We start from the raw sequence: 13,046 nt of genomic DNA on the forward strand, positions 1-13,046 counted from the left end.
ATGCCCTTTTAATATCCAACCGCTATGATTTTAATAATCTTACATATAAAAAAGAACTGTTATCTTCATTTGCTTGAACATATTTACAACAAAATCTGATCAGAAGTGATTTTCCCACTTGGGTAAAAAAAAAAAAAAAATCGCCTAAATAATGGCTCACACATGATGAAAATCTTAAACCACAAGATTTTAAAAAAACAAAATCAGCTCTCTTTTTCTTGTGCTTTATGGATGAATCGGCTTTGAATTTGAAGAACGTGTCTATATTAGTCTTTTACCATACATGGCCATTAGGAACTACATAAATTGAATCACAAGATTTTATGACTATTAACTGCAGAACACATTGGGCCCAATTTTAAAAAGGATTTAAATGGTCTCTAAATCTGGCATGAAATGCTCCAGACCCATAAAGGCACTGATGTAGATTTTTAAAATACTGCTCATTTTCCTTCAAATATTTGCATTTTGGTTCACGAGATTTGATGTTTCTCACACCATTGACTTGATTTGCACCATTTCCTTTTGAAAGAAAGAAATCTCACAGGTTGAGAATGGACAGACCAAGACTTTTTGCCTTATATTACTCTTTTCCGGGTGAGTAACCTGCAAAAAGGAAATTATTGGCTTAGGATATACATATGTGTGCATTACAAAGTTACCTGAGCTATCCTATAAGATCCATCAGATTTAGAAATGCAAGCGACAGATGCAATTATCAACAGTGATTACTCAAGACCGTTGTTCCTGATATAAAAAATTGTAAATACATATAATCAAAGAATTAACTATGGAAGAGTTTCCATACTTGACTAAATAGAAGTAAATAATGAAGTCTAAACTTATTTGCATGAAAATAGATCTGAAGAACTATTCTTCTTTCCTAGAACCAACCATAAATAGGATGCTTGGTTTGAACGGTGTGCAGTAATGTTTCGCTAGTGATAAGGTAAAAGCATCCTGTACTATATACGTATGAAGCTAAAAAGTGTATAATTTAGACACAAATTTTAAATGTAGATTTAATGGAAACAACTAAAACACTTCTTCAGAGTTCTTGGTTTGGGGGACAGCTATAACTTCTCAAAATGGAAATATATGGGCACACTCTTATTCACTATTTTTTCATTAAAAGTGATCAACTATCTTGCTTTAGAATTGGTTTTCCTTCCTCCATAAGAATTTTTTCTCGAGCCATTTAAAACAAATATCTGGATTTAAACTACAGCTTTCATCTTGGGGTGTTTGAACATTTATAGGAAAATATATAAACATTCCCACTTTTCCAATTTTTATTTGAATGCCAGAAATCACACATAGGTAGCCATTACATTCCATAAATGAGACGTTCAATACACAATCTTTTCCAATACTGTTTTAACAAATTCATGTGGCCATATAAATCAATTTAAAAAGAACTACATATACTACCCCCCAAAAAGTAAATATTTAAGGTGGAGGTTTCAGGCAATATTTTATTTCAACAGATGTGACTTGTCAAGAGCAGGAATTCTGAAGCCCCTCTAGCTCTTTTAATAAGACAATCAAAATTCAGCCAAAATCTCTTAAAATTCAATCAATCACTTGGATGTTTAACATCCTAGAGATGACGTATCTAGATAAGTTATTGAGTTTTTTATTTGACTCCAGATGGTTCCTGTCATGGAAACATAACTACATTTCTTTATTGCCATGCTGTTTTAGAGAAATTTTTTAAATTCTTTTTTTTTTTTTGTAGCACTGATTTAAAACAACAAGAAAAACAGCACACATAATTATATAATAAGCCCAGTCTAAACCTTAACAGATAAACATTCAATGTGATAAAATTTCATTGTGTAACACAAAAAGCTTCAGTTCTCAGAAATACAAAGAATTGCATAGGTTTATATATTTTTAATTAGACAGCTGTTTCCTAATGCCCTTCATATTTAACCCACTGCTGATCTATTCAAATAGTGTTGTTGTCTTGTGAATGGAACAAAAAGATACTTATATCACAAAGGAATCTGGGACTCAGAGGATTAGGAGAAATTTAAAATGAGCCAGCAGGGGAAGAGGGGGAAAAAAAACTCATCAGGTTTCAATTCTCATGTATTAGAAAGACCTGTGAAAACTTTTTTCAACCACAGGGACTGACAAAGCTATTCAAATACATTTGTAAAAATCTCTACAAACCATTCTAATAAATATCACAATGCTTATAATTAAGCATCTCTTGGCTGTAACCCAACTCTCTATTGGCTGTAACCAAAGACTGTTCTAGTATGAGGACTTTCAATGTGCTATAAGCCTATTAACTAACATGGAGACAATAGAGCTTAATTTTCTCAAGACAATGACATTTCCCTTAAATTTAAATGTTATTTCATTATCTGTATATCATCATTTCAAACACAGAAGTTTTATTTAAACCCTATTGTGTGCACTTAGATATTTGAAATAATTTAATGGAGGTGTAAAATAATTTCAGACTTAAAAAAGAAAAGTAAAGCATTTAACAATCAGGAAATGGTAGCGATTTTGCATTGTTGACGTAGACTAGACATTTTTATCTGGTGCTGTAAACTCATCCTTCGGATCCACACAAAGAAAATTGTTGGTGGACGCAGAAGAGAACTGAACTAGTTCCTACTTCTACAAATGATGAAGACATCTCTCTAAACTGCAACATCTACATGGCAACCTATTCCATAATTAAGCCGGAGCACTGGAGGTGCTTTGTCAATAACTGGAAGTGGAAAACTTTTACAGGGAGAACCTCGGGACGCTGGAAAAACAAAAACAAACAAATCAAAAAACCTGGAACCCAGAAGGCAGCGTCCACATTGCTTTTCAAAGTGCACATATGTCCTCGGACCAAGTTACTTCCAAGCGTTTTGGCGGAGGATGCTTCGGGGAGCAAACTCCTTGACTACAGAATTAAGGCTCCCGGGATTTCGGGGTACTAGGCTTGCCCCTCTGCATTTCAGGACACTAAAATTTTAAGGACAGGGGCTGGAATGTCTGGGGAAAGTGCTTGAGAAAACCGCGAAAGGAAACTTCTTTCAGCTTAAGAGAAAAACAGACCAAACACGAGGAGAGAGGGGGAAGCAAGCGGGAGAAGGTGGTGATGAAGGTGGTGAGGTGAGACTGTGGTCACTTTTTCTTCCAGGGAGCGCCCGATGTCCCGGCCGTCCGCGGCTTTGGGAGCAGGGCACTTTTCCAAGTGCGCCAAAGGGCGACTGGAGCAGGAGTCCCCGCCCGGGATGACCCTCCCGGTGGCCCCCGCCTCCCCGTGGCGGTCGCCCCCCCCCCGCCCCCCACCCGGTGCCTCTCGGGCGCGCGCGAGGCGGGGCGCGCATCCCGGGCGGACAGGTGCACCGGGGGCCGCTTACCCCGGTGATGACGGCGGCGTCCCCCGCGGGGGGCTTGGGCAGCAGCGGCGGCAGAAGCAGCAGGAGCAGCAGCGGGGCGCAGCGCGGGCTACTCATGGCGCCCTCGGGCCTGGGCGGCGGTTGGGGGGCCGTTGGGGGCGCGCGGGCTGGAGCGCGGAGCGGCGGGCGGGCGGGCGTCTCGCGCGAGCCTGCCGGCGGCTATAAAGGCGAGAGCCCCGCCGTGACTCACGCCGCCGCCCGGGCAGCCGCACGCGCGGGGGCCACGGCGCGGGCGCAGCTCCCGCGCCCACCCGGCCCGACCCGGCCCGCGTCCCCCCCACCCCGCGCACATGCTGCCGCGGGCCCCCGCCCCGGGCGCCACGCAGGCAGCGCCCGCCGCTGCCTTCCGCACGCGCCCGCATGGCTTTTGTGGTCGGGGACACCCTCCTCTGCTGTCCTGGTTTCCCCAGTTCCACGTGCTCAGCGCCGCAAACTTGCAGCTCATTTGCTCTCCAGATGTTTAGGGAGCGCCTACTACGTGCTAGGCGCTGTGGACACACGGGGGGAGCAAGGGAGGTGATAAGAGCCGCTCAATTCGTTCATTTTTGTATGTCACCTACTGCCCCTGGGTCCGTCCTTAGGGTCCAGTAACCGAACAGAAAAAGACATCAAACAAACACCCTGGGAACATGGAAGGCGGGGGGGGGGGGGGGGGGGGAGGGAAGAACAAAGGGTGTGGGAGGCCAAGTTCTTTCTTTCATTTCAAATGCTGTTCCTTTCTGCTCACATCTGTTCCCGACCCTCTGCTCTCTGATTTTCCTCGCATGCATTTCCTCTCTTTAACATCGCGCCAGCTTCAGGCAGAGCAGTTCAGAATGATGCCAAAGCGGAATGAGATCGCCAGGCTTCGGATGCCAGCCTGAGGCCCCTTAAGCTCTAGGTAGGCAGCTCTCTCTTTTACTTTCTAGCCCAAGATAATCACCCTTCAGTCTTTATAAGATGCAATACGGCGGTACTGGGATTCGTTCATTCGTGTCAACATGACTTGAGTGCCTACTGGGTTCTAGGCCACCTACGAGAGGACCAGTGACAGATTTGCCTTCCACCTGTGACCTCGAGCCTAGCTCCAAGAATCTCAGACTGTTCTTCCTCAACGAAATTGATTTCAAGAATACCTAGGTGTGACCACACCAAACTTGCTGCCACCGAAGTTTTGGGAAGCCCAACTTTCTTCCTGAAACCTCAGCTTTCCCTGGTCTCGAAAGGACCACAAACTGTTGAAAAGCAGATGCGTCTTCCAGTCTCTGTAATAAATGCAGTGAGGAGAGTGGGGACAAAGTTACTTTCAGACTGTGGGGCTCCCCCATGGCAAAGCATTCAGACTAAACGTGGAAAAACAAAACAAAACAAACAAACAAAAAAAACAGGCAATTATCCGAATGAAAACAGCTGAGTATTTGGAAAACTAGATCTTTGATTTTAAAAAGCTTTTTCATGCGTGTTTTTAAGTTTGAGAAATGTCTTGAAAGAGAAAGCAAAAAAGCATCAAACTTTTTTTTTTTATGTTTTAAAAAACTGTTAAAATTGGATCCATGGTAAAATAAGTGGGAACAGTAGCAAGTGACAGATTGGTGGAAAGTTTCCTTTTCCAGTCTCCATGCCAATGCTAGCATTGGAATGCTGCCGGGTAAACGTAAAAACCAGTCAACATGGATTTTAACATTCCTACAACTTTTTTTTTTAATGGTCTATTTCATATTTGTTACTACTGAACGCCAGCTTGGGTATTCCCTGCTTCTCCAAGCGTAGAAAACCGGATACGTATTCATAGGAAAATCAGTTTTCAAAAGTAGATGGCTTCATACACTGCTGTTTGGAAAACAATCCTCATAAGGCTGTTTTGAAACAAGGTTGGAAACACTTAACAATAGGGTTGGTTTGGTTTCATATTGATTCTTTTGATCCTGCTGTTTCTTTTAATTGTTTTAATGCTTTAGAGGAGAAATGAAGGCCTCTGATATGACAGATCTTTGCATCCATGGCCAAGTTAGAAAATTGAAGTCTGAAAATTAGTACCATCTTAGAAAGATGAAAGGTTGAGTTTAATTAGTTCACAAATATCAGCTAGGAAGGCCATTACTGAAATAGAAATTGATGAGTAGTTTAACTATTCTGTTCTCTTCCTTACTGTTAATTGTGCCACATGATCAATGCAGCCCTGGGATAACTATAGAAGGAGAAGCAAACTTTGTGTAGTTCAGAGTGTAGCCTCCCATGTTCTAGCAGACCATCAAGGCTCAGCTGAATTGAAAGGGGCAGTACAGGAAAGTCCACAGACCCCAGGTTTGTGAATCAGACTGACCTGGATTGGAATTCTCAGTGACCAGCGGACAAGTTGCTTTAATCTTTTTAAGCCTCTGTTTTCTTAGTTGTGAAATGGATAAAAAATACCAACCTCAAGGTATACAACCTCCACGGGGTTTAAAGATTATAATACCTTAAAGTACTTAGCACCGTCCTTAAAACATACGGGGAGCCCTGTTAAGCACTGTCTCTTATTAAGTCTCTTCCTTTGGTGTCCTCTGATAATGTCAGCCAACACTGATAGTTTTTTCTGTCTTGCTCACCAGACTAGATTATACACTCATTGGGATAAGGACCCTCGTGTCTAATTTAGCACACACCCCTCCTGGCACATAGGCATGTGGCAGGCCCTCAGGAACTGATGATCACTGAGAATATATCCCATGGAGGATAGTCTGGAGACGGGTTACAAGAAAGAGATATACAGTGTGGACACATTTAATTTACATGAATCAATTAAATACAGTCATCAAAAAGCTAGAGGGATACATGCTTTACCTGGGGCCGTTGATTCAGCCTGCCACTCTACTCAGGGGACATGTGACTGAAATGAGGTGAACTAGGAGATACAAACCTCTCATTACAGTCACTCTGGGACTCAGGCTGACGAAGCCTCCATCTCAACATGTGCTTCATGATTGCCAGTGTAGGGTGGTGTTAATGGGTTAAATTATGTCCCCACTGAAAGCTGTTTTCAAGTTCTTACCCCACAGTACCTGTAAATATGACCCTATTTGGAAGTAGGGTCTTTGCAGATGTAATCAGTTTAAGACGAGGTCCTACCCAATTAGGGTGGGCCTAAATCCAATGACTGGTGTCCTTATAAGAGAAAGAAGAGGGATACTTGGACACAAAGACACACAAAGAGAACGCTAAGTGAAGATAGAGGCAGAGATTGGAGTGATGCATCTACAAGCCAAGGAGCCCCAAGGATTGCCAACAACCACCAGAACGTGGAAGAGTCAAGGAAAGTTTCTTCCCTAGAGCCTTCCGAAGAAGCAGAAGAAGCATGGCTTGTTGACACCTTGATTTTGGACGTTTAGCCTCCAAAACTGTGAAAGACTAAGTTTTTGTTGTTTTAAGCCCCCCAGTGGTGGTAATTTCTCATGGCAGCCACAGGAAACTAATCCAGGTGAATGGAGCTGGAGGGTTGCACACCAGCTCTCGAATGCCTCTGCCTGGAATTGACACCTGTCACTTCTGCTCACGTTTTAATGGCCAAGAAGAAGTCAAAGGACTTAGTCTGTCTTCAAGGTGACAGACAATGCAAGTCTGTAATACACTCTGGTTTCTGAGGAGAACCAGAAATCTGGGGAGCAGCACCATATTTTACAGGAAAGGAGTCATGCATGGCTTGGACTCCTTAATGAGCACGTAATAGGGAAGAACCTTTGTATTCTATTACAAGTTCATCACTAAAGGGATGTTGCCTATAAGCTTAAATTATCCATGATGGCCCTTCTCTGGGAACCCTGCCTGCCAGGTAATGAGCATTAAGCTGAAATACCTTTGTTTAGCTCTCAGGGAACATCCTGACCAGGCCCACCCGTGAATGACTGCAGGGAGGAAGAAATTAATACATCCCCTCTGGAGGCTGCCCGGAACCAGGAAACCTTTGACTTTACTCCTTCCCCTTTCAGTATAAAAGAAGCCTGAATTCTAACTCAGGCAAGAGGGTTCTTTGGGATACAAGTCCACCATCTTCGCGGTTTGCTGGCTTTCTAAATAAAGTCACTGTTCCTTGCCCTAACAACGCGTCTCTTGATTTATTGACCTGTTGTGCGGCGAGCAGTACAACTTTGGACTTGGTAATAAGCATAATGAACTTTGAAGGATACTAGTAATTATTATAAATGATAATGTATTATTTCCTTTGTTTTTTTTCCAGTTCGGTATTCCCTATACTAGAATTGTACAAAGACTGAAAAAAAAGTAAATGTAAAAACGATTTTCTTTTAGGTGGGTGGTAAACTGAAATTCATTTATTCAACAGACATCTACTAAGTACTTACTATACGCAGATATTGTGTAAGGCACTGGACATACAGTGGTGAGCAAAGCATGTGAATCCAGCCCCCTGGGATTTTATAGTCTAGTGGGAAGAAGGACATGAATCAAATAATCATACAATTATGTAATTATAGGAAACATGTAGAGCACTAGGAGAGAGCATATGGGGAGACCTGGAGGTTTCCTTAAGGTAATGGTGTCAAAGCTGAGATCTGAAGCTTGAACAGGATTTAACTGAGATTAAATGAGGGCAGCAGGAATGCGGGGTGGCTGGGCATTATTCCAGGCAGGGGAATTGCTTGTACTGGAGACTGGAAAGAGCATCCATGTTCAAGGAGCTGAAGAGAGGCCAGTGTTGCCCAAAGAATGAGTCTAAAGGGAAGTCTGGTACAAATGTGAAGCCAGAGCAGTGGTAGGGACCCAATACAGAGCCTTTTGTAGGGCACGCTGAGGATCTTAGTCTTACTATGGCTGGAGAAGAGAGAAAACATAAGGATGGACCAGGCAGGATGCAAGTAGCTTTTGAAAAGGAGACCCTTTTCCAGTACCAAACTCCTCGTGCCCCTACCCCGAACCTCTTTGGGTGAAGGCAACTCCAACCTTCTGAGGATGACCTTGGAGCCACCCTTGACCTTCTCTTTCTCCCACACCCCCTGTCCAATCCATCTGGAATCCGACCACTTTTCCCTCTGTCAGGGCCACTCTTCTCATTTGAAGCCATGATCATCTCCAGCCTGGATTACTAGCATCGCCTCCTTACTGGCCCCCTGGTCTCACCCTTGCCCTCTACATCCTAGCATCCCTCCAGCTGCCTCAGCTCTTCCACTCCAGCCATACCAGCCTCCTGGAGGCTCCAAAACACAAAGGCAGGCCCCCACACGGGGAACTTTGTTCTGAAACTTCTCTTTGTCAGGACTGCTCTTCCCCACAATAGATAGGAACATGACTGAATCCTTCCCTCCTTCCACCCTGACCTCAGAGGCTTCTCCCAACAACCCTGATAAACGTGCAACTGCCCCAGCTCCCCAGATGCCCCTCACTCTACTCCTTTTCACATTTTGCTTTCTCCTCTGGCACTTAACACCTTCTGGCGCTGTTATTTACTTATATACTATATTTACTGTCTTGCTCCGCCCCCCTCACACATTACCGGAAGAGAAGCTCCACAAAATTGGGGATTTTTAAAAAATATCTTTTGTTCACCAATTTAAGTCCAGTGCCTGGAAGAGTGGCTGGCACATGGCAGGCACTCGATAAACATTTGGTGAACAAATTACTGAAAATGTGGAGAAGAGATTGGATGGACGGGTGGGTGGGCGGGTAGATGGATGGACGGATGGATGGATGGGTAGAAGAAGATGCATCTGATGGGAGGCTACGGTAGTGGTCCAAGGGGCTTCTGCTACTGTTATTGGCAGGAAAGAGGGAGAGAAGTGAACTGATTCACTCAAGCAGTGAACGGGCAGAGCCTCCTATTGATCGAGATAAACAGTGGAAAAGGAAAGGTCAAGATTCACCACCAGGATTCATCTTGTATACCTGATCAACGACAGGTATGCTGGGGTGCCGGAAATTACCTGGATGTGGCGAAGGGCAGCCAGACAGGCCTGGGGTGCAGAGAAGAGGCTGGGCTGGAGATAAAATTCTGGCCAGATATATTCCCTTTAAATTATTTTTTATTTGTCCATTTCATACAATATAGCCAGGGGTTGGCAAACTGTGATCTACTACCTGTTTTCGTAAATAATGTTTTATTGGAACACAGCTACACCACGATTTTGTGTTGTCTGTGACTGCTTTTAGACTACAAGGGAAGAGTGGAGTGCTTTTGAGAGGAAGATTGTATGGCCCACAAAGCTAAAAACATTTATTATCTGGTCCTTTATAGATTCTGCTGACTCCTGCTTTAGGTGATAAAGAAGAGGAGTCTGGAGTTTCTCTATGGGTCCTCAGGGCAAATTTATTTCTTTTCCTTTTTCTTTTATTTTAGGGCAAATTCATTACCACCATATTGTCCTGGGCTTGTTATGGGCTGTACTTTTGATGATCTCTCTGGTTTTTCAGTTTAATTCATCTGCTTCCTGAGTTTGGGAATTTTCCCCAAGTGCTAGCTTCCTGATGGACCCCTACCATGTTCACCTTGTTAGATGTAATTTCATCTCAGTTGCCTGTTACGTAGTAGGTGCTCAATATATATTTGTCGGTAGAACTTGAGGTAGAAGGGCAATAAATGTGTGTTTGGTCTGCCATCTTGAACTGGGAGCCTGAAACCTTTTCTCATGTATATAAATGAAGAGCACTTTCATTACTCTTGTACATGAAGTTCTACTTTTAAAAGTGATTCCAACTTGCTTGACAACTTACTTTTTTTGTGTATCATCTTCGTATGACTTCTAATTATCACAGAATAATAGGTGGGCCTGATAATTTAATAGCTGTTCCCATTTTTCTTTGTGTAAATGATTTTCATTGAGATGCATTCAAAAAAAGTAAAATAGGTATTCTGCTTGTTTTTTCACCCTTCATCCTTTATCATTGTACTATTACACGGTGGCTTTTCTTGTTAATAAACCCATAATATCAGTCTGAAATATCTTAAAAAAATAATAACCATGCTTTAAATGTGACATAAGAAAAATGGAATTGCTTTTACAATTCTAAGTAAGACATCTATTTTAATCTATTTCAATGCTGATGATTTCTCTTTATTTTTAAAAATAAATCACTATGCTTCAATTTGAAAGCCAATTGTCTACGGAGGCACTAAAATTATTTGGTCTATTCAAGTGATAATGTACAATAAAGTTTACCTATTTTTAAATAGTTGAAATATTAATCCAGGAGAAAGAGTTTTCTTAAAACAATTAGTATAGAATACATTTGAAATAATATGAGGGGTCAGGATGATCATTTGCTTCTAAAAGATTTAGGTTTTATTCATTACGATGCTGAATGTCTTTAAAATTCGTTTTTAGCTTGAAGAGGGGCCTAAGGCTAAAGCTTATATATCATGTATTTCATCAAAAGGGAGGGATCGTTATGCACATCTGTAGCATATTTGGTAACTTTCCAGAGTGAAAGAGAAAGTCTCATACAGTAAAGAGTTTTTTTTTAAAGATAAAAGACAGAGCTAGGTCATTACTTCTTTATTATTCTAGATCAACATTTATTCGTTATCCCACAGTAAATTTCATTTAGCAATTTGTTTTTCTCCCCTAAATGTGAATCATATTTATTTTTCTTCTGAGGGAAAGGATGTGAAATAATAAGGCATCTGGGTAGAGGAAATTTTTTTTGAATTTTATTTATTTTTTATACAGCAGTTTCTTATTGCTTATCTATTTTATACATATTAGTGTATACATGTCAATCCCAATCTCCTAATTTATCCACCCCCACTTCCCTCCTTGGTGTCCATAGGTTTGTTCTCTACATCTGTGTCTCTATTTCTGCTTGCAAACTGGTTCATCTCTACCATTTTTGTAGATTCCACATATATGCGTTAATATACAATATTTGTTTTTCTCTTTCTGACTTACTTCACTCTGTAGGACAGTCTCTAGGTCCATCCACATGTCTACAAATGACTCAGTTTCATTCCTTTTTATGGCTTAGTAATATTCCATTGTATACATGTACCACATCTTCTTTATCCATTCGTCTGTTGATGGTCATTTAGGCTGCTTCCATAACCTGGCTATTGTAAATAGTGCTGCAACGAATATTGGGGTGCATGTGTCTTTTTGAATTATGGTTTCTCTGGGCATATGCCCAGGAGTGGGATTGCTGGATCATATGGTAATTCTATTTTTAGTTTTTTAAGGAACCTCTATACTGTTCTCCATAGTGGCTGTATCAATGTACATTCTCACCAACAGTGCAAGAGGGTTCCCTTTTCTCCACACCTTCTCCAGCATTTGTTGTTTGTAGATTTTCTGATGATGTCCGTTCTAACTGGTGTGAGGTGATACCTCATTGTAGTTTTGATTTGCATTTCTCTAATAATTAGTGATGTTGAGCAGCTTTTCATGTGCCTCTTGGCAATCTGTATATCTTCTTTGGAGAAATGTCTGTTTAGGTCTTCTGGCCATTATTTGATTGGGTTGTTTGTTTTTTTAATATTGAGCTGCATGAGCTGTCTATATATTTTGGAGAGTAATCCTTTGTCTGTTGATTCGTTTGCAAATATTTTCTCCATTCTGAGGGTTGTCTTTTTGTCTTCTTTACAGTTTCCTTTGCTAGGCAAAACCTTTTAACTTTCATTAGGTCCCATTTGTTTATTTTTGTTTTTATTTCCATTTCTCTAGGAGGTGGGTCAAAAAAGATCTTGATGTGATTTATGTCAAAGAGTGTTCTTCCTATGTTTTCCTCTAAGAGTTTTATAGTGTCTGGTCTTACATTTAGTTCTTTAATCCATTTTGAGTTTATTTTTGTGTATGGTGTTAGGGAGTATTCTAATTTCATTCTTTTACATGTAACTGTCCAGTTCTCCCAGCACCACTTACTAAAGAGACGGTCTTTTCTCCATTGTATATCCTTGTCTCCTTTGTCATAGATTAGTTGACCACAGGTGTGTGGGTTTATCTCTGGGCTTTCTATCCTGTTCCATTGATCTATATCTGTTTTTCTGTGAGTACCATATTGTCTTCATTACTGTAGTTTTGTAGGATAGTCTGAAGTCAGGGAGTCTGATTCCTCCAGCTCCACTTTCCCTCAAGATTATTTGGCTATTCAGGGTCTTTTGTGTCTGCATACAAATTTTGAGATTTTTTGTTCTCGTTCTGTAAAAAATGCCATTGGTAATTTGATAGGGATTGCACTGAATTTGTAGATTGCTTTGGGTAGGGTAGTCATTTTCACAATACTGATTCTTCTAATCCAAGAACATGGTGTATCTCTCCATCTGTTTGTGTCATCTTTGATTTCTTTCATCAGTGTCTTATAGTTTTCTGAGTACAGGTCTTTTACCTCCTTAGGTAGGTTTCTTCCTGGGTATTTTATTCTTTTTTTGCCGTGGTGAATGGAATTATTTCCTTAATTTCTCTTTCTGATCTTTCGTTGTTAGTGTATAAGAATGCCAGAGATTTCTGTGCATTAATTTTGTATCCTGCAACTTTGCCAAGTTCATTGATTAGCTCTAGTAGTTTTCTGATTGCATCTTTAGGATTCTCTATGTATAGTATCATGTCATCTGCAAATAGTGACAGTTTTACTTCTTCTTTTCCAATTTGTATTCCTTTTATTTCTTTTCCTTCTCTGATTGCCGTGGCCAGGACTTCCAAAACTATGTTGAATAATAGTGGCGAGAGCGGACAC

At 41.3% G+C, this 13,046-nt stretch overlaps 1 protein-coding gene across 4 annotated transcripts in view; it reads right to left on the reverse strand.

Moving 5' to 3' along the window:
- PROK2 (prokineticin 2) overlaps nucleotides 1-13,046 on the reverse strand; it is a 410,294-nt gene that overhangs the window by 11,465 nt on the left and 385,783 nt on the right. For 3 of the 4 annotated variants that reach the window (XM_082412437.1, XM_082412436.1, XM_082412435.1), the window contains exon 1: nucleotides 3,378-3,499. The exons of the other annotated variant lie outside the window; for it this stretch is intronic. In XM_082412437.1, coding sequence (XP_082268563.1) covers nucleotides 3,378-3,473 — 96 coding nt within the window. In that variant the 5' untranslated portion in view covers nucleotides 3,474-3,499. Of the gene's footprint in view, nucleotides 1-3,377; nucleotides 3,500-13,046 lie in introns of those variants that run through there. 4 annotated transcript variants of the gene reach the window in all.

This window comes from Balaenoptera physalus (genome assembly GCF_965194825.1).
Source record: "Balaenoptera physalus genome assembly, chromosome: 11".
Classification (NCBI taxonomy): Eukaryota; Metazoa; Chordata; class Mammalia; order Artiodactyla; family Balaenopteridae; genus Balaenoptera; species Balaenoptera physalus.